General features: G+C 41.2%; 4 protein-coding genes and 1 pseudogene across 9 annotated transcripts; 3 read left to right on the top strand and 2 right to left on the bottom strand.

The window, feature by feature from the left end:
* Positions 1-256: 256 nt before the first annotated feature.
* LOC128310525 (sodium-independent sulfate anion transporter-like) lies at positions 257-7,842 on the top strand. Of its 2 annotated transcripts, none has more exons than XM_053047183.1 (5): positions 257-364; positions 5,571-5,807; positions 5,877-6,529; positions 6,607-7,362; positions 7,434-7,842. In XM_053047183.1, the coding sequence occupies exons 2-5, from the start codon at positions 5,747-5,749 to the stop codon at positions 7,800-7,802; spliced, it is 1,839 nt and encodes a 612-aa protein (XP_052903143.1). In that variant the 5' UTR covers positions 257-364; positions 5,571-5,746; the 3' UTR covers positions 7,803-7,842. The 2 variants fall into 2 exon arrangements, with proteins under 2 accessions (XP_052903143.1, XP_052903144.1); XM_053047184.1 differs by lacking the exon at positions 257-364 and adding an exon at positions 5,177-5,271.
* Positions 4,120-4,952, bottom strand: LOC128310844 (NADH-quinone oxidoreductase subunit B-like; annotated as a pseudogene).
* Positions 7,843-8,337: 495 nt separating the features above from the next.
* Positions 8,338-9,903, top strand: LOC128310527 (zinc finger protein 774-like). Of its 2 annotated transcripts, none has more exons than XM_053047185.1 (2): positions 8,338-8,423; positions 8,566-9,903. In XM_053047185.1, the coding sequence occupies exons 1-2, from the start codon at positions 8,368-8,370 to the stop codon at positions 9,737-9,739; spliced, it is 1,230 nt and encodes a 409-aa protein (XP_052903145.1). In that variant the 5' UTR covers positions 8,338-8,367; the 3' UTR covers positions 9,740-9,903. The 2 variants fall into 2 exon arrangements, with proteins under 2 accessions (XP_052903145.1, XP_052903146.1); XM_053047186.1 differs by lacking the exon at positions 8,338-8,423 and adding an exon at positions 8,465-8,497.
* Positions 9,876-12,064, bottom strand: LOC128310524 (sodium-independent sulfate anion transporter-like). Its single transcript, XM_053047182.1, has 3 exons — positions 11,989-12,064; positions 11,235-11,896; positions 9,876-11,160 (listed from the first exon to the last, which is right to left on the bottom strand). The coding sequence occupies exons 1-3, from the start codon at positions 12,062-12,064 to the stop codon at positions 10,030-10,032; spliced, it is 1,869 nt and encodes a 622-aa protein (XP_052903142.1). The 3' UTR covers positions 9,876-10,029.
* Positions 12,065-13,500: 1,436 nt separating this feature from the next.
* LOC128309829 (putative cyclin-dependent serine/threonine-protein kinase DDB_G0272797/DDB_G0274007) lies at positions 13,501-17,082 on the top strand. 4 transcript variants are annotated; one of them, XM_053046309.1, is made up of 4 exons: positions 13,501-13,841; positions 13,936-14,189; positions 14,259-14,407; positions 16,821-17,082. In XM_053046309.1, exons 1-4 carry the CDS (start codon positions 13,743-13,745, stop codon positions 17,018-17,020), a joined length of 702 nt encoding a protein of 233 aa, XP_052902269.1. In that variant the 5' UTR covers positions 13,501-13,742; the 3' UTR covers positions 17,021-17,082. The 4 variants fall into 4 exon arrangements, with proteins under 4 accessions (XP_052902269.1, XP_052902271.1, XP_052902270.1 ...); XM_053046311.1 differs by lacking the exon at positions 16,821-17,082 and adding an exon at positions 16,417-16,795; XM_053046310.1 differs by lacking the exon at positions 16,821-17,082 and adding an exon at positions 16,032-16,386.
* Positions 17,083-19,107: the final 2,025 nt, after the last annotated feature.

Genomic DNA, 19,107 nt, shown 5'->3' with positions numbered 1-19,107 from the left:
GCTACGAACTGACGATGGTGTTTTGTGGCCTTACAACCGGTAAAATGCCCGTAACGTAGTAATGGGAATACCATTAGACGATTCCGTCCGTTCAAATTTGCCGTCACGTCGTACCGTATTACTACGGCCGGCTTTCAGTCTAACAAGTGCAATCGACGAGTTAAGCAAGGTGTTTCTGTTGCATGTGTTGAACCAATTTCTGGATGTGTTTTGAATGGAATTTTTTTCATTAAATCCAAACCTGTTTTCAAACTACCCAAAGTGTACCAAAAGTGCGCAGAAAACAAGCGGCCACGTTTCATCATAGCTACGTTGCATTGAATAAATTAACGATAGCTGTTCAACAAGTGCCATCAATTACACGGTACGGTAGCATTAACATCCAAGTGCTGTGAGAAAAGATTAAAACCTTTGTGCATGAAGAATGCGAGATAGAATAAGCTACAGGAACAAGATACGGAAGGTGTATGAAGTGTCATGAAAAATGGAATGATGTCTGTTTGTGGAAGCTGTTACTAAATGTGACGTCCAAAAATGAAAAAAAGCACATTCCGAGACTAAAGCACAGGAAGGAGCTTCTCGTTTATCATAATATCAACGTTGATAAACAAGGTCTGTGGTTATGTGCAAAAATAACCTACGCGCATTTATTTATAGACCCACATCGTGTGATTCTTTTATCTTTTTTTTTTATATTCACTATCATGCTTCTAAATGTAGTACCTTAAATAGAAGTATTTATTATACACTATTATGCTACGTACTTCCAACGCATGAGTATTGGCCAACCTTATCTAGTTTGCAAATTTGGGGTCTAACTGAAACTCACCCAATACAGGGCGTCATGCCTATGTTTGCTGCTTCTCAGATGTTATTAAACAAATTTTTCTTGTATGTCATGACTGTGCTCACGTTTGAATTACGTCATAGCGTTTAGATAAATTAACTATACAAGTAGCATATTAAACATAACACATCAACATCTTTGTGCGTATGGTCGTTGCAAAAGAAGGATTCGTCATGCATAAAGGAGAACGAATCAAATAGATTTTGGCAATAGTTTTGTTGAGTGAAAACGTTTCGTCGCTATTACTACATCACTGGGTGTAATTACCAAATTGAACAAAAAAACTCTTGTAGAATTGTTCCTGCGAGCATGTACGAGTCGTATGCGCTCGAGATTCAATCAAGTGTTGCACTGTGGTTCAGACGATAATTTTCTATGGGTTTACCCCCAGCATATAAATATTTTTATTTATTTAAATTCCATTATGACGGCAATGCCGTATTTTCAACACCGCTTGTGTTGAGTGAAAATAACAATTTTTTGTCACAAGGCATTTCCTCCTTGCGATTTACCTTATCCCGGGCATGCTCGGTTGTGTTGGTAGTTGGTGTATTTCGATGTTGTTTGTCGTTTGTCTATCGTTGTTGTATGTGATACGTCTGTTGTCCTATTGTTTTGTGTGATGGTATAGATCCGGGGCTATTGTTTTGGTTGTTGTGATGTATAGTGGTTTCTGTGTTGAAAGGTTCTGTGTTCGTGGTGTGGTTGATGGGTGATTGCGCCACTCTTCACTGGAACAACCTACTACGTTCGACTTTGGCCGACCCTTAACGGAACTAGAACAAAACAAGACAGCAGATGGGTTAGAGACGGACTACAAGTATACACCAATAAGTCTGCCTCCCTTCCAGTGGTTTTGGCGTTGTCCTTGGAGGTGACTGCTTCCTCATCGGCTTAAAGTGGCACAAACAATTATCCACAAGACAACAAAAAACAAAAGATGGACTACGAAGGGATATGGGAACAATGGAAATTAAGGATAGGAATCAAAGGATAAGTCCGTTATCTCGCGCAAAGCTGTAAATGAGCCTCATAAACTTGAGGTCCCTACACCCCAAAATGTCGCGTATTGGAGTACCCGGGAGCCTTCCGATTATACCGGCCGCATCCAACAAGGAAGGTCTGGCGGTTTCAAACTCCACGCAGGACCACAGAAGGTGGTCCACATCGTGAAATCCTACACCGCAGCCACATACCTTTGACGTTGCCAGATTAATACGCTGTAGATGTCCATCCAAAGCGAAATGGTTCGACATGAGTCGGGACATCATTCGAATGAAAGCACGATCTACAGGGAGCCCACCAAACCAAGACCGCAGGGACACTTGCGGAGAGATCGAGAAAAGGAAACGCCCTAATTCGTCCGCTTCCCACATGCTCTGCCATCTTGACAGGAAAAGTTGCTGTGGCGAACGGAGGAATTCTTGGGTTGAGATAGGCCTGTCGTAAAAAACGCCTTCTGAGGCGCCTGTTTTGGCCAGTGAGTCAGCTTTCTCGTTACCAGGTATTTCCGAATGAGAAGGGACCCAAATTAGCGATATTCTAAACGCCTTGTTAAACATTGAGCCGAGCAAGTCAACAATTTTAACTACGAAATAGTCTTGGCTCTTAACAGCCCTTGGAGTTTTCAGTGCTTCAATAGCACTGAGGCTATCTGTAAATATGAAGTACTGATCCGGGGGACTCGCTGCTATTAACAATAGTGCGTAAAAAATTGCGGCAAGCTCAGCCGTGAACACGGAACATGGCTGCCTCAATTTGAAGAATGCTTCGGTGGTCTCGCTAAAAACACCGAAGCCAGTGCCCTCCTCAGAGGATGACCCATCAGTGTAATACTGGTTCATTTTGTCAATATGGCCGTACTTGTTCACAAAAATGCCCGGCACAACCCTCGGGCGAAGATCATGAGGAATGATCTTGATCTCCTCACGCAACGAGGAGTCCGTACTAACAATGGAACTGTAGCACTCAGGAAGGGCAGCACGGTTTACTGCTTGTGGGGCGCTAGGATTGACTTGTAGAGTAACAAAATCATTATAGATATTAATGATTTTGCTCTTAGAACCTGTCTCTATAAGCGCTTTAAAATTTTCTATGATCAAGGGATTTGATACTGAAGAACGAACTAGATATAAATATATATATATATTAATTATATTCATTCGTCTTTGAGGTTCACACACACTTCATTCACAACAGTAAACACACATAAAGAATTCGTCCTTTCAGTGCCATCAGCTGCTTAACCGTTGACCTGTATTGCTATTCACGATACTCCTTCTTAACTTATCTCAAGAATACCAACCTCGTTCGTTGAGTAGTGATTTCAATGATGGTTTTTCCCTTTCTGCTGCCATTGCTGTATTTTACACTGCCTGCAATTGATGATACCTGCTGCACATGAAAGCACTTTCAACCAGTGGTCACTTGAGCTAGGTACGACTTTGCCCGTGTGTCTAGAAGTTGTGTTGTGAAGCGACGATCCGTTGCCTGTATGATTATTGGAGATAAAATGTTGCAGCGCACCACACACCGGCGATATTTATAATCTAAGGCGACTTCATTTCCTTATCACTGGTGATATCACGTAAAATTTGCTTCGCGACAGTACTTTTGAAGGCACGATGTAGAACAAACAGTTCGGAAGGTTAAGAGTGAAAAAATGAAGATTAATTCCGTATTCTAAACTGCGACATCCCGCCTGTATTAGTGACGCAAGGGACAGTAACGATAGCTTGTTTTGTTCTGCTTGCTAGTGGACAGCTCGCATAGATAAGACGAATTTTTTACCTGTTATGTATCCATCCATGTAAGCTCGTTTTTGTTTAATTGGTATGGTATTATACTCTTTAGGGTCCGCATGATTTGTTAAAAAGATGCCGATATTCATATAAATATTGTTAAGACATAGTCATGAACAATACTTATTAGATAGTCGAGAGTAATATGCACTTTAGTTGAACGAAATATTTGGGAAGATTGATTTACTTAATTAACCATGATTAATTTATTGGTGGTGTATTGGCCGCGACGCCTTGGCTGTTCTAAACAAAGACATAATTAGCTTTGTGATAAACAGTTAAATTTACTTTCCATCTTCCATGCTCATAAACTGTGGAAAAAAAATCCAGCATAAAAAAAATAATAAACAATTTCCTTCAAAAATACTAGCAACTTATGCGGGGTGAATAGCAGAGTGAATAATGCACGATTCAACAAAACGCCCTATACTGGTTCTATTGCGGACAGATTTACCTATCAAACACGTGGTTTTACTGGTCTGTTACGGGGATTGAGCAAGTGAGGTGTAGCGTCTCTATGCGCTTGATCTTCCTCTGCAGCTGTAAGATGCCGTACAGCAAGGTGCCGTTGATGGACATTCGAGCACGTAAATGTCGACCGGAATTATCCGATGGCATCCGCGCACTATTTTGTACAAGTAATGGTAGTAACCACCACCCCTCACGAAGCCCCCCATCGAAATGCCCCCCCCCCCCAGCACGATTCGGGCATTTGGTCGTACACCTTACGTTTTTTGGTCGTACACCAAAAAACCCATAATGATTATCACGGCCGTCCGGCGAGAAGAAGCATGGAACCGATTGGTGTAACCTGGTGCGGCAATGTGCATAATCTCCACGGCACAGCACGCTAATCCGAACGTTAGCGGCCACATCGAGCCTTTGTTGATCTTATACTGAAGTACACATCGAAATCACCTTCTTATACACATATTCGATTGATTGCCGAACTTGGAGTATGGAAGATTTTTTCCGGTCCTTTTCGACCACTTGATAGATGTCCTTTGATCGTAAAATTTGTTTGAATTTAATTTGCCGTGGATTAATTGTAGCAACAGTGGATACATTTTGCTGTTGAAATTTTATCAGCCCGTGCGCCGTTTTTTAGCACAGAATTATAGATCTACAAGTGAAATACTCGGCCCGGGTTCGGTTTTACACAAGCTAGTGAAATATCAATTGGGGCGTGAAAATGAAGGTACTTGTTAAGCAAACTTCAAATATTTTAATTTTAACATTTATCAAACATCCTTCGTAAAACAAATCCCGCATAAAACACGTACAACAACAGATTCTTTCCCCATGTGTTTTTCCATGATGCTTCAAAATTGCTGTGTTTGAAAATGAAGAGCGAATAATGAAATATTTCATGGTTGTTTTTCTTAATCGACCACTGTGCATAGCTCAATTTTCCATAATCACAAAAAGTTTCTGTTTCCCGCAGTGCGTCAGCTGATTTTGACAGCACGGAGGTACATCAAACAAATGGTTTATTGTGCTTTCACAAAAAATTGTTATCATTTTCTTTCGCTAATCTTCACAACTATTTCCATTTCCGCAAAGTATTGCTGTGTTGCGATGTGGGTATATTGTGCTGTAAATTGTGTGGAGCCTGCACACAACGTGAGTTACAATTAAAAGCTACATGCACTTCCAGTTGTGAATGATTAGTACGTTGAATAAAAAGCCGATTTGACCCAAGTGATGGCACGCGTTTAGCAGCAGTTTACTGCATAATCTATTATGACCCATTTCGTGATAATCACATTTGGTTTTTGCTACTATGGCAGTACTTATGGAACATTGGAACGAAGATAGCGTCACCAAACTGGAAACTTTTTATAACCATATACAATAAACTTTGTCTCATCATTGTCGACGTATTCCTAGTTATAAACAGAATATCTTTATGATGCATTCAGGTACGGACTTACTTAACGGGTTGGGCACACTTCCTCCCTTCAATCTGAATGGCAAACAATTGACGATACGGTGCTTTACGACCAGCGGCTTCTACGATTATGAAGGGAACACAACGAACCCGGTCGTTGGTGTTCTGCGCTAAAGAGAAGACACCTCATTCGAGATTTGAAGAGCAATGAACCAAGAAGTGATGAACATGGAAGAGCACGACGCAACTGCAGATTCTAGAAGACGTGGTAAGTATGATATGTGGAGCATGGAAAGAAAACATTGTTATAATCGAATTTGTTGCTTAATCGTTCTAGAAAGCCTGGATCACCGAGAAGATTTTCCGAATTTCCGACATCTCATCGGACGCCAGTTCGATAACCTGTGGACAAAACAAAATGCGATACGTCGTTTACCGGTTCTACAATGGGCGCCACAATATAGGCTAAACAGTCTAATCTCTGATGCTATTGCCGGCATCACGGTTGGGCTAACTTCTATTCCGCAAAGCATCGCCTATGCTACGGTGGCCAATCTCGAACCTCAGTATGGATTGTATTCCAACTTTATGGGTTCATTCGTGTATGCCTTTCTAGGATCGGTTAAAGAGATCACCGTTGCTCCCACAGCCGTTATGGCTCTGATGGTGCAACAACCAGTGTTAGATCTTGGTCCAGCTGGGGCCGTTTTGTTGTCTTTCTTATCTGGCTGTATCATGCTGCTACTGGGTTGCTTTAATTTCGGATTTGTGGTACAGTTCATATCAATGCCGGTGATCACAGGATTTATTACTGCGGCTGCAATTACCATCATCAGCAGTCAGCTAAAGTCGTTGATGGGAATATCTTCCTCGGGAAAGTCGTCCGGGTTTGTGGATACTTGGATCAATCTGTACGAAAATGTTGGTGAAACACGGCTCTGGGATTCGATATTAGGATTTAGTTCGCTTTTTCTTCTCATTCTTCTCACGGTATGCTATAAACAATGCTTTACTTTTGTGCAGTTGTCTTACGAACTGTTAAATTAATGTCAACTTTCTCTTTTCAGCTCATCAAAGGACGCGGTAACGGAAAATGGAAAATATTCACGAAATATCTTTGTTTGTTAAGGAATGCCATGATTGTGCTAAGTGGTGGATTGATAGCTTATGTTTGTAGCACACAGGAAATGTATCCGTTCAAGCTGACGGGGAAAGTGGTTTCTGGACTACCATCGCTGGAATTGCCTCCGTTTGAAACGGACCATGGTGGAAAGCATTTCGACTTCATCGATATGATTCGCACGCTAGGTTCGTCTGTAGTGTCTGTTCCACTCATTTCGATACTGGAGATCGTATCAATCGGTAAAGCATTCTCACGCGGAAGATTAGTGGACGCAACGCAAGAAATGCTTTCGCTTGGATGTTGCAATGTAGCCAATTCATTTGTTTCTTCAATACCGACTACGGCATCATTCGCAAGATCAGCGATCAACAGCAGCAGTGGAGTGGTAACGCCTTTTGGTGGAGTGTTTACAGGTGCATTGGTATTGCTGGCGCTTGGACTGTTGACGGACTATTTTTTCTTCATTCCCAAAACTACACTGGCAGCAGTCATTATTGCGGCAATGATATTTATCATTGAGTATCGAGCTGTAGCGGAAATGTGGCGTATCAAACGAATAGATATTGTACCATTTCTTGTCACCGTAGTAGCATGTCTTTTTTTGGGTCTGGAAGTTGGTATCGTCGTCGGAATAGCTGTAAACCTATGCTTTCCACTCTATTTAGCGTCACGTCCACGAATCACTCATCGTGTTATGAATGTAAGCAATGTTTTGAACTGTTCCAAACCATTACCACAACCATTACAAGATGTGTTTTCTTCTGTCCACAGATTAACGAAACAACGGTATTGATTGTTCGACCTGATAGTGACCTTGCATTCTCGTCTGCTGAATACTTTCGCGAGAAGATACTTAAATTAGTGCACCGCACATTACCGCAGATAGTGCTGATCGATGGCGAATGGGTGAAGTTTGTCGATAGTACGGTGGTTCGAAATTTATCAAGCACCGTTAGCGACATAAAACAACAAGAACGCCACGTGTTGCTTTGGCGCTGGGATAAGAATGTTCGGAATGCTTTGTATCGCTTTAAAAAGCATAAATTTTTGCCCTTATTCAAGAACGAAGAGAGTGCGGAAAAGGTAATTGAAAATTGGAAACCGGGTTATTCGAACGAATCGTACGTAAATATTTTATAACTGTGGTACAAGCTCCGTAGGCAGCAATAAAGAAGATACATTTTCAACCTGTGACGTTCTGATATTTCATAATGAATGAAATAATTGTTTCGCATTCGAGGCTCACGTTGGATCAATCATAACCGAATTGCAAATCACATATGAATTAGGTGAAGGACAGTCATATAAATAGTTTAGACAGCTCCTCAATCGTTTTTTCTTCAAATCCTCAAAGCGTTTTTTGAAGTAGTTTTGTTTCATGGCTGTTTGACGTATTTTAAAATGTAAATTAATTTACAAAAAAGGTAAATTCGTGTTGAGCACTGGCAAAAATTTCAAAATCCTAGAGATATCTTGGTCAAAAGTTTCACTCATCTGAACTATATTTCGCTTGACTTTCTGTAGATGACATGTAAACAAATTGTCCATACTTCAAATGCATTTTGTAAATAGATAGTATCGCAGCAAGGCATTGTAACTAGTGCAGGTGTAACAGGACATTTATTTTTCGGCCTGTGGGTTTTGGCTGGTTAGAGGCATTAGTTTCTAATCCTGACCAACAAACGCAGGCTTTGGCAAGTGCAATATGGACCCGACGACACAAGCCAAAAGCAGTTCCGAATCCGAGCTTCGGGAAGATGTGTAAGGAAAAATCGGGAATGGTGCTGTTTTGACCACTCATCCACACTACAACCTCATCAAATAAGATGATGCTCGTAAAGTGGAGCAGATGTTTACATTTGTTTATCGATTTGTGATCTTCTCTTTCTTTCGAATTTCACAGCCCCAACGATAACCCCGAGACGTACTGTCGATTATGTTTCTCCGAAACCAATGTTCACCCTCTCTTCCCACAGAATGGGGGGCTCATACGGGAAATGACGGAAAAGATAAGAAATTGTGCCGGTATACATATCAGCGTTCGGGACGACTATCCGGCTGGGTTATGTTTCGCGTGCCTATCGATATTAGATGAAATTCACCAGTTTCAACAACGAAGTAAACATTGTGACGAAATCATCCGCACCAAGCGTGGTCTGTTGGAGCAAATCACTGTGAAGGTGGAAATGACGGAGGAAGACGGTGTACATTTTGTCCCCCCTGGTGGTGGAAGTTGTGCGGGTCTTGGAGCTAATGAAGACTACACCAATGATGATTGTCTTACCGAGAGCAGTATTATTGCGGAAGCTATAACTAGTTTGAATGGGATCGGAGAACTCATGGGAGCGTTTCATAGCAGTACGGATTCATCTTCTACACCACTACTGCTTAAAACCGAAGTTGAAACTAGCACCGGTAGTAAGGATCACCGGTGTATGGTGTGTAGCAAGCTATTTCCGGATCGTGAAGCTTGGATGGTCCATTTAGGTGATCATGCCGATGAACGACCGTACCAGTGCATGGAATGCTTGGCTCAGTTTCGCGAGAAACGGTCACTTGCACGACACATGAAAGCCGTACACGAGGAAGTGCGAGATCGGCAGTGCCCGTACTGTCCTAAGTCATTTAAATACAGTCATCACCTGCGATACCATATACGGACCCACACGGGAGAAAAGCCGTACGTGTGTGAAATATGTAACGATTGCTTTTCACAACACATACAATGGAAACGACATATGGCAAAACATCAGCAGCTTCGGAAACCACCACCTCCACCTCCACCTGTTGTCGTCGCACCGCGAACCACTCCCGCCGAAGAACCAAAACCAATCAAATGTGAATTTTGTCCCCGTGTATTCTCCCGTCTACAAGACTACCGGCGACATCAACCGAGTCATAATGCACACAACCTTAATTTAACCTCTTTGCAGCACCAAGCACAATTACACCACCTTCAGCAACAGCAACCAAGCTTACAGCAAAATAATGTACCACTTCAGCACCCACAAATATCGCCACAAATACAACAAGACAACCTCGCACATCTAGGTATGCAATTGTCTCAGCGAGAGTAGCACCGTGGTAAAGTCATACATTAGTTCCATTAGAATGTCACTCGGATGACCAAATGGCAGCTATGTAGTAGTTTCCTAATTCTAGATAAATAGTAACATTAATTTTACACTGGACAAGAAAAGAAATAAGTACCATTATTCGAATAAACCCCACAGTTTAGTATATTGTACTTAATTTGTCCTTATTTTACGGTGGCCTCATCAGTGCAGACAGTCTTCTTTGGATAGAAAATTTGAAACACGTTAATTACATGCGAATTTTGTTCACTTCATTAGCAGAATTAGACACATCAATTAATAGAATCCAACGGAAGTGGGTGCAGATGTTTCCATCGTGCAACAGCATCCTGTAGCTGCACATCAGCACGCAGCATTGTGATGAACAGTTCCTTTCGCATGCGCAGGAGTGTGAGTGCTACATTGGACTGGAAACGCCACAACAACAACTGAATGTTTCGCGTCTTCAAATCTTCCTCTATATTGACAAAGTTTTTAGCTACAGTTGTGTCGGCAAAGTGAACATTATGCCCATCAATCACCACCAAATCGATGTTATTACGCTGTCCAATACGCTTCATTATCCAGTCGCGTAAACGTTCTGCCGAAGAAAAGGCAAGCGATTGATCAATCTTGACTAGCAGTATCCGAAGTTCAACGAGTTGCATCTCTTCGCTCGACAGTCCGGGAGTTGACATCAGATAAAGCAATATGCAACAGTTTATACCGATACCAACAAGAATGCCATAGTCTAGCTCGTAGAACAAGCATGCCAAAGCGGTAACCAAAAACGGAATCAGGTCTAGTTTCTTCGTACGCCATATGTTACCGATCTCTTCATAATCCACCATAAACAGCATAGCGGAAATTACTACCGATGCAAGCGTTGTCTTGGGAATGTAATATATTGCATTGGTGAGCAGTGCCAATGATAGCGTCAGCATCACTGCCGTTACCGCACAGCTCATCGTTGTTCGAACGCCGCTGCTATTGTTCAGTGCCGAACGGGTGAACGAGCCCGCCACGGGTAATGGAGAACAAAATGAGACCATCAGATTCGATACACCAAGCGCAATCATTTCCTGTGTGGCATCTATAATTTTGCCCTTGGAAAACGCTTTACCAACCGACACTATTTCTAGGGTGGTAACCAGTGGGATCGTAATGATCGACGTGCGCATTACGCCCAACATATCTGCGAAACTGTAAAAGGTTCCATTTTCATTCGTGTAAGAGAACGGAGGCACTTGGAAAGCGGGTAATCCTGCTGGAACATTTCCTGTTAAGTTGAAAGTAGGATTGTCCATATCGGTAGTAAGGCAATATGCCAGTGTGGCTCCCAGAACCACGATCAGCGCATTTCGTAACAAACTCAAATATTTAAAAAAAGTTCGCCATCTGCCTTCGCCCAAGTCTTTTGTTAGCTGCAAGAAATAAGAAAGAGTATAACCGTGTGTATAACTTATTACGACGCGGGCATCGCGTTCACTTCACTCACCCGCAAAGAACAAAGAATCAAGATCGAGCAGCACCCGAGAATACAATCGGCCATTCGTACCTCGTCCAGATGGGTGAACACATTTGTCCAGGATGTAACGAAATCGCTTCGCTTTCCTTGCGTTTTAATACCCAACAAGGAGCGTGCCTGAGCGCTTCCAATCGTCAAACAGGCAGCGGAAGTAAAGCCCATCACAACAGGTATCGAAATGAATCTTACGAGTACTCCAAGATTTAAGACCCCGAACGAGATAGTTACCATAGCGGATAAGAACGTTAGCAAGGCCGTACCATATTCCAGTTCCTTCACTACATCCTGCACCATAATAGCAGTAAGCGATGTTGGAGCTATCGTGACATCTTTTACACTGCCAAGCACCGCATATACAAGGCAACCTAATATGTTCGAGTATAATCCATATTGTGGTCCTAGGTTGGAAAGTATGCCGTATGCGATGCTTTGTGGAATCGCAGTTAGAGCAACTGTGACTCCTGCTATTATATCGTACGAAGCAAACGAGCACTGATACTTCGGTAACCAAGACAGCACCGGAAGACATTTTTTTACTATCGAATAGCTACACAATACTCTTGTCCGCCGCTGCAACCATGACAACACTTCTCTAGGCGGGGTCTCTCGATAGTCATAGTTGATGAAACGCTCTGTTTGTAGAAATGATAAATACGACAGATACAAAATAGGACATTACATTACAAGCTTCGATATACGGTTTTGCTTGATTCACTATATTTACCATCATTTTGATTCTCAACCAGTCGAGACACTCGCGGCATTTCTGCTTGCACTGGATTGCCTGCATCTTTTGACATCTTCTGTATCGCTTTTAGCACCACGGTGCAACAATGTTCGAAACGTTCCCTTGACAACGAACAGTCGGTCTGATTATCAGACGAAACTGTCGTTGCAGATTTTCATTTGTATTACAATTTAATTGCTACGAGCTGCCCCGGATTACAGCGACTGAATCATGCTTTCACATCAATAAAAGCAGCAAACAAGCCAGAAAATGCTGACCAGCGTGATAAGCTATTCAATTTGCTGTGTCGTCTGTGTGGTGCTTCTGTTGTGATAGTCTGATACTGCCTCATGGTCGGAACCAACATACCAGAAAACATTATCAGTTTGAAAGACAATTATGCGCTGATCGATAAGCTGCACGAGATTTCGGTCACCATCGCCAGAACGTGATATTTGAATGGACAATATAACTCCATAAGCCATGTGAGGTAGTTTTCATTAATTGTTTTTATTTAATAGCGGTTTCAGCAAGAAATGGTTATCTTCAGCGCGGCACGTACATAAAGCTTCGTTGTTACAATACCCTCCAGTTTTGCCTCTAATCACGCAAAACATTTTGCAAGCGATCGATGATACGACGGTGGCGTCAAATAATTGGCACGAGCTTTGCACATCTTCTGCCGTCACCACGGCGACGATTGCACAAATCAGAGCAAGTACTAGTACGATCGTATTTTTCATTTCGCCTGGATAATGAAGACTGAAATTGCCACATTCAAATGTGTTCTAATTTATGAGGTAAGAACAGATTTTCAGAACTTCTGTTCGAGACGAAGTACAAGCTGTGTAAATAGATTGTATATCCCCGTTTTTTTATCCACGTAAGTCGAAAACAGATTTAAACAATGCTAGCTGCAATGTCGCTATACTCAACTTTGCGTTAGTTTAGGCATTCATTCAGTACTGGTCATTTTACTGAAAAAGGTACGCAACTGATCTCATAGCCAATTTGCTAATTATGTATTTACTATTTTACTGTGCAGTTTTACATAGTATAATGCCAACTCTAGCTTAACTATGAAAGTTTTGATATGCGATTTACTCAATTAAGAACAGCTGTTCCTAAATTCAGTAAAAAGCTCGAAAAATGCCGAAAAAGCTTAGAAAGCTACTACAACGTGAAGCATGCAGATCCCACATTGCGATACCACGAAATTAAATGTTGCACGACGGCCGTCAAATTTATTTGCGTATCAGATGACCAAAAAGAGCTATTGTAGAATAAGAACATTATAAACATTAGAATAAGAACATTCAAACAAAGTTTTGTGGGGGAAATGAACTTTGTCCGTAGTTTTCATCGCAATCTCATTCTGGTAAAGTTTTGCAACAGCTAATATAGGCAGACGTCGAATAAAAACGTCATGCTGGCTGTCAAATAGAGCCGTAAACAATCAGCTTGTTTGTCAAAATTCGGTTAATACGTGGTTCTCCCATTCCAGTTGGGTGAAATGTATATGCGTGAGGTTTTAGCGACGAACCTTTAACCTTCCACGCATAGAGCCTGATAGATCCCATTGCCAGTATTAACCACGTAACACCTTCGGAACCATTGTGTGCATAGATTAGTTCCATTGTTTCCATTGCATATCCCTGCCTGTCTGGTGGATAAAAGTGAAAGTTTGTTGAAGTGCCGGACCGATCGGAAGGGCTGCAGCAACGCCGCGACGTGTTCAAGGAAAACTTACGATGAAGCAGAGTGTGCTGATAACCTTGGGCATATTGATGCAGCTTGCATCGTTGGCTATTTGTCAACGTGTAGCACCTGGAGTTAATCCTAACCATTATGTAAGTTAAATCAACATGCTGTCGGGTTTATATACCCATGACTAGATGTCAGGGTTCTAGATTCCAGACTCAAACGATTCATATTATATTCCAGCAACAGCAACAATATCAGCCGCCCTCTCCACAGTATCAACAAGTTCCTCAACAACAGCAGCCCCAATATCATCAACAACCTTCGCAGCAGCAACATCAGCAACAGCAGCAGCAACAACAACCTCAGTATCAGCAACAACAATTTCAGCCACAGCAACATCAGCCACAGCAACATCAGCAACAACAACAACCGCCCCAGGGCGATCATGGCCAGCAGCAAGTGCTTCATACTGGAAATTTACAACAAGAGAAACAGTACGATTTTGAATCATACATTGCATAGTATCATGCAAAAGGTAATATCACTTTTGCTTAATATTTTAGACACATTGCTGAACATATGGAAGTACCGATCGATACAAGCAAAATGAGTGAACAAGAACTGCAGTTCCATTACTTTAAAATGCACGATTCTGACAACAACAACAAGCTGGATGGCTGTGAGCTTATCAAATCGCTCATTCATTGGCACGGTAAGTCGCACTAGCTACATAAATTGTATGTGCTCCTTCACATCGCGTGTGTGTGTGTTTGTTCGCAATTGGGCTGCTTCGTACATTTCACCTTCCATTGCTATTATAAAAAGCATGCAAACGTGTACAGTGACATTTCATTGGATGGGACCAAAAAATGATTATCGGCCATGGGCATTTCTTGTTTTCATTAAGTTATGGATGAAATGTAAAATATGTGCTATTAGTTGCGTGTAGTGTTAGATCTCTTTGTTTGTGGTGTTGGCTGATCCCCTAATAGTTGTGATGCATTATTTTCGGCAAAGTTAAAGGTATCGTGTATGTGATATGAGAATAAACAAGTAGTATGCGCTATCCTATTGAAATGACACTGGACCTTTTCTAAAGAAAAACAAAAAAACAACACTCGTATAATAACGCAACATAAACAAAAACGCACAAAAGGAAACACAAAGCACAAAGCAGTTCGAAAATTGTAACTACCGCACGTTTTATTTGCACGTTTGTGCTATTGGTTGTATTTTAAATCGACACCGTCTATTTTCCTATCATTCTTCGCCATCGCACCACGGCGTTTCGTGGTATATGATGCAGAACAAGGCAAGGCACAAGAAAACAGTGGCCACCCGCAGCATGAGGAGAAAATATTCTCTAACGACGAACTATCTGCGTTGATAGATCCAATTCTTAACTCAGACGATCATAATCAAGATGGTTTCATCGACTATCCGGAATTTGTGCGCGCTCAGCACAAAGCAGCCCAGCAGCAGCAACAAGAACAGCAGCAACAACAGCCACACCCTTAGTATGTGTATATTTTCTTCGCAGTTTTCAGAACTGGTTTCGTTGTATCTGAGATAGACTGATAAAATAATAACTGAGCTTGTAAAGCCTAAGTCCTCACGCCTAAAGGTACTGAGTGACTTTTGGATGAAACCGGAAAGCATTTCTACTACTAAATCTAAAGAGTTAAATTGAATTGACACATTCCTGATCAGTATATTGATACGCAAAACATTGGTTTATCAAATAGCGCAATTCAGTATTAGTTTCCGTTTCCGTCGTTTTTTCGTTCCATTTAAATACCTATTGCAATAATTTCGCGAAATATTGGTCCTATTTTTATAACATACCATAGCATAACTAAAGTTATAGCCACAAAGTTAGCTAATTTATTTCACGTTGCATTCGTGTAGGAGAAAAGGATCGTTTGAAACAATTTGAGTTCAGTTTTTGAATGGATATTGTATGAAACATAATGTCAGGGAAACATGTTTTATGGCAGCCATGCGAAACAATAACAGACCACACGCACAATAATAATGACTTTTATTTGTTTTAATGAATGTAAGTGATTGTGCGCTTGAACGTGTGTTTTGAATGTATGTGTTTGTTTCGTTTAAGTTTCTTTGTTGCAAGTGAACAAAAACCGTCATGAATTGAAAAGAATTACATTTTGTTATAAGCAACTACATAAAAAACGGATAGCATTGTACTATTGATCACTGGTAATCATTCATCGGGGTGTCCGAAATTTCTCATCTTGATCATTGTGTAGCGTTACGTTTGTGTGTTAATAGACTCTATAATTTTAACCGCCGTTCGCCGATATCCGCTTTTACAGCTGAGGATAAAGCAGGACATGATGAAGAGCAAATCCACAGACCAGAGTATACAGATGAACAGTTGGAAGATATCGTTGATTCGGTAATGCGGATGATGGATTTGAATAATGATGGTTTCGTAGATTATACAGAGTATCGAGTGTCCGGCGTAGAAGAAAATCGGCGGGATGATTTCCCCGAAGGGCGATCGTAAAAACGGTAGCTTTAGCCACATTACAAACACCAAACCGATACAACTACAATTTTCTCATGGTTGTGAGTGGTTGTGGAAAAAAAACTATGTGCATTGCATGCTTATGCCTATGTGGCCGTTATGTGGATCAGTAATAACATCGTCTGTGGTGAAAGTCTTCCAAATTTTAACAAAATTGTTTCCTCGTTCAGAGAAAGATACCGGCGTAGGTGACCATCAGCACGAACCAATAGCATATACCGACGAACCGCTATCGGGTATTGTAGATGCTGTCATGAAAAACATGGATCGCAACAATGACGGTGTTGTTGATTGGCCGGAATACGTGCTTTCTTCAAGTCGACGTTAATTCTGCATGAATGATTTGTAACATACTGGTGTAACGTACTACAAGGCAGTCACATAAATATCCTTGATTTTGTTGTATAACTTCTTTTATTGTTTTTTTATTATACTAATAAAACATACGCATCACTATCAACGGGAAATTATAGTGAAAAAAAAAAACAATACATAGGGTCTATGGTACACGTATTGGACAAGGGCATGAAGCAGTGGGCTTGAGTTTCTTAAATTACTCATTTGTCATTTGCAGACAATAAAGATGAACATCATCAAGACGGTGAAAAGCCTTCGGAAGGCCCTGACGATCTTCACAACGATGGTCATCCATATGACGACGCCACATTACAATCCTTGGTTGATCCGATAATGGAAATGATGGACAAAGACCATGACGGATTCATAACATACACGGAATATCGACAACACGAAGAAAGTGGACGAACGCCGTAATAACTTGCTCGGGTGAATAGATTACATGGTAGCTATTTTGAAATAAAGTGGTCGAGTACAGTTTCGGTAAACTATAAAAAATAATTTCTTCCTATTGTTACAACATTTGATACAGATGTACATATATCACATCGTAACGAAGCTTCATTTAAATGGCTGTCCTAGAAAAGGCCGGAAAAACCTTGCATTTGGTTCCCAGGATTGATCTCAAAAATATCCAGGTGGACTTCAATGCGAAGGTCGGTAGGAAACCACCGGATTGTTTGTAGATTGTTAATTACAATTACTATTTCCTCTTATGGCACTGCATCTTGGGGGATAATGGTCTGCCGATTCTGGCTCCTTGACTATTATTATCCTGTAGCTGTAGAAAGGCGGCCCGATGGCATGATAGTCTTCACACGAACGGACCGGATCAATTCCCCGTAGCAAGGACTGAATATCCGGCTACGTGGTTAACTAAGTCTAGCAAGCCAAAAAAAGCAAAATGGCAGGCATGACCTAGCAGGTTAATACAAAGAAGAGAGAGAGCCGTTTTAAGTAATACGGCCTTGAAGAAATAAAAAAGCTGATATCAATACTTTCTTGGTGGTGGCATCATTGGTGGTCGGCAGTCCTTTCTGTGCATTTGATTATAATTGCCTCTAACGGTTAATTGCATTAGTATTCCATTAGTATTCCAGACAATTTTGGTTATAGTTTACGATGCCATGTGAAAGTCATAATTCAGTAATAAAATATTTCAACAGCTAGCAAGACCGATTACCAAGTCAAGTGTTGAGCTACATAAGACAAAGTTCATTGTCGTTTTTTGGTATCAGAATCGAATAAATGTTTCTTCTATCAGTAACAGCTTTAATTTTTTTGTAAGTATTTATGAATTAAGTCTGTAGATATTCGTTTGTAATTTCAAGATTAAGAAACGCTGTATTTGTTACAATGTGTAATGAGTTAGTTTGCTGTGAGAAGAAAACATATTCATATGCGCACGCGTTCTCCATTCGGTAGTGATGCTGTTCGGTGGTAGCGTGTTCTTCGGTGTATACGAAGTATCCATCATCCATCCATATCGTCAGTCAGCTGTTTTGTCTTATAGTGTGTGTTTCTATCTATGGTTAAATTGTTATGATCAAACTATGATACGGTGGTATGTGATTCAGTTCAGCATCAAGTATGTTGCCACGCCAACAAACATACTTAACTCACTGGTACGCTCGATTCCGAAAAAAAAACCTCCATACAACGCACGCTTTCAGTGCGTGTTTGATAAACTAAAACAAAACAAATAATTCTTCACTAAGATACTGAAATCATCAAAAGAGTAACTCACGCTTTTGTTAAAAAAAATAATTTCCTTGCTATTATTTGGATAACTAATAACACTTTGTATGCCAATTTTGTTCAAAATTTTCCGTTTACATTTCATCACCTTCCTACTATTTCCATTCTACCTTGCATTGTACGCCTGCCCACTGCCCTTTTCTAATGCTGAATAATTCAACATTCTTCGCTCCTTCGACCACGCTCGCCGGTATGGTTCTCTATGCTTGTATCGTTGGTACGACGAAAACCATTAAATTTCGTTACCATACCCTCGATTCAGCAGTCTGGCCTAAAGTATGTTGCGACATAAGCGAATCTCCCCGGTCTCTCTGGCTCTCTCTCGCTCTTGGTTCCGTCCGTTCGGTTGCCGTAATGTGGCGATGCCTGAATACTACCAGCTAGTCGTGGGTGGTTAAGGATGCCCGAACACTGTCAGCATTTCAACGCCTCGTGCTTCCGGGAATGAGACACTCGAAATCCGCAGTCTGCACCGTACACTGTCCTGGAATCTGGCGTTTGCGTTTGCGTTCGACCCGTACGATTAACCTTTTTTGTGCCTGATAGTCCGCAAAGCAAGCGGACAATAGTGAACAAACCTTACACCATATTCATCTTGTAGTTGCTCATCGCTCGGTGTCTGGTTTAATTCAACTTTTCAACAACTATTCGACCGCAATTGGGTCTCGAAAGTGACATGGTGATAGTGTAAGAAACTCTGCGTCAAGTGAACAAGTGCAGTGCTTTAAAACGAGTAACACATGGTG

Source organism: Anopheles moucheti, chromosome 2, assembly GCF_943734755.1.
Source record: "Anopheles moucheti chromosome 2, idAnoMoucSN_F20_07, whole genome shotgun sequence".
Lineage (NCBI taxonomy): Eukaryota > Metazoa > Arthropoda > Insecta > Diptera > Culicidae > Anopheles > Anopheles moucheti.
The sequence above is the reverse complement of the archived record's forward strand: the minus strand, read 5'-3'. Positions and strand labels throughout refer to the sequence as shown.

What these genes read in the sequence shown, in the direction of transcription:
- LOC128310525 (XM_053047183.1), top strand. Translation starts at nt 5,747, where the DNA reads ATGAACCAAGAAGTGATGAACATGGAAGAGCACGACGCAACTGCAGAT. An exon ending in TTCTTCTCATTCTTCTCACG is followed by an intron (nt 6,530 to 6,606) that starts GTATGCTATAAA and finishes TTCTCTTTTCAG; the next exon opens with CTCATCAAAGGACGCGGTAA. An exon ending in TCACTCATCGTGTTATGAAT is followed by an intron (nt 7,363 to 7,433) that starts GTAAGCAATGTT and finishes TTCTGTCCACAG; the next exon opens with ATTAACGAAACAACGGTATT.
- LOC128310527 (XM_053047185.1), top strand. Translation starts at nt 8,368, where the DNA reads ATGGACCCGACGACACAAGCCAAAAGCAGTTCCGAATCCGAGCTTCGG. An exon ending in TCCGAGCTTCGGGAAGATGT is followed by an intron (nt 8,424 to 8,565) that starts GTAAGGAAAAAT and finishes CGAATTTCACAG; the next exon opens with CCCCAACGATAACCCCGAGA.
- LOC128310524 (XM_053047182.1), bottom strand. Translation starts at nt 12,064, where the DNA reads ATGTCAAAAGATGCAGGCAATCCAGTGCAAGCAGAAATGCCGCGAGTG. An exon ending in GGTTGAGAATCAAAATGATG is followed by an intron (nt 11,897 to 11,988) that starts GTAAATATAGTG and finishes TTCTACAAACAG; the next exon opens with AGCGTTTCATCAACTATGAC. An exon ending in TGATTCTTTGTTCTTTGCGG is followed by an intron (nt 11,161 to 11,234) that starts GTGAGTGAAGTG and finishes TATTTCTTGCAG; the next exon opens with CTAACAAAAGACTTGGGCGA.
- LOC128309829 (XM_053046308.1), top strand. Translation starts at nt 13,743, where the DNA reads ATGAAGCAGAGTGTGCTGATAACCTTGGGCATATTGATGCAGCTTGCA. An exon ending in GAGTTAATCCTAACCATTAT is followed by an intron (nt 13,842 to 13,935) that starts GTAAGTTAAATC and finishes ATTATATTCCAG; the next exon opens with CAACAGCAACAATATCAGCC. An exon ending in ATCGCTCATTCATTGGCACG is followed by an intron (nt 14,408 to 15,001) that starts GTAAGTCGCACT and finishes TATATGATGCAG; the next exon opens with AACAAGGCAAGGCACAAGAA.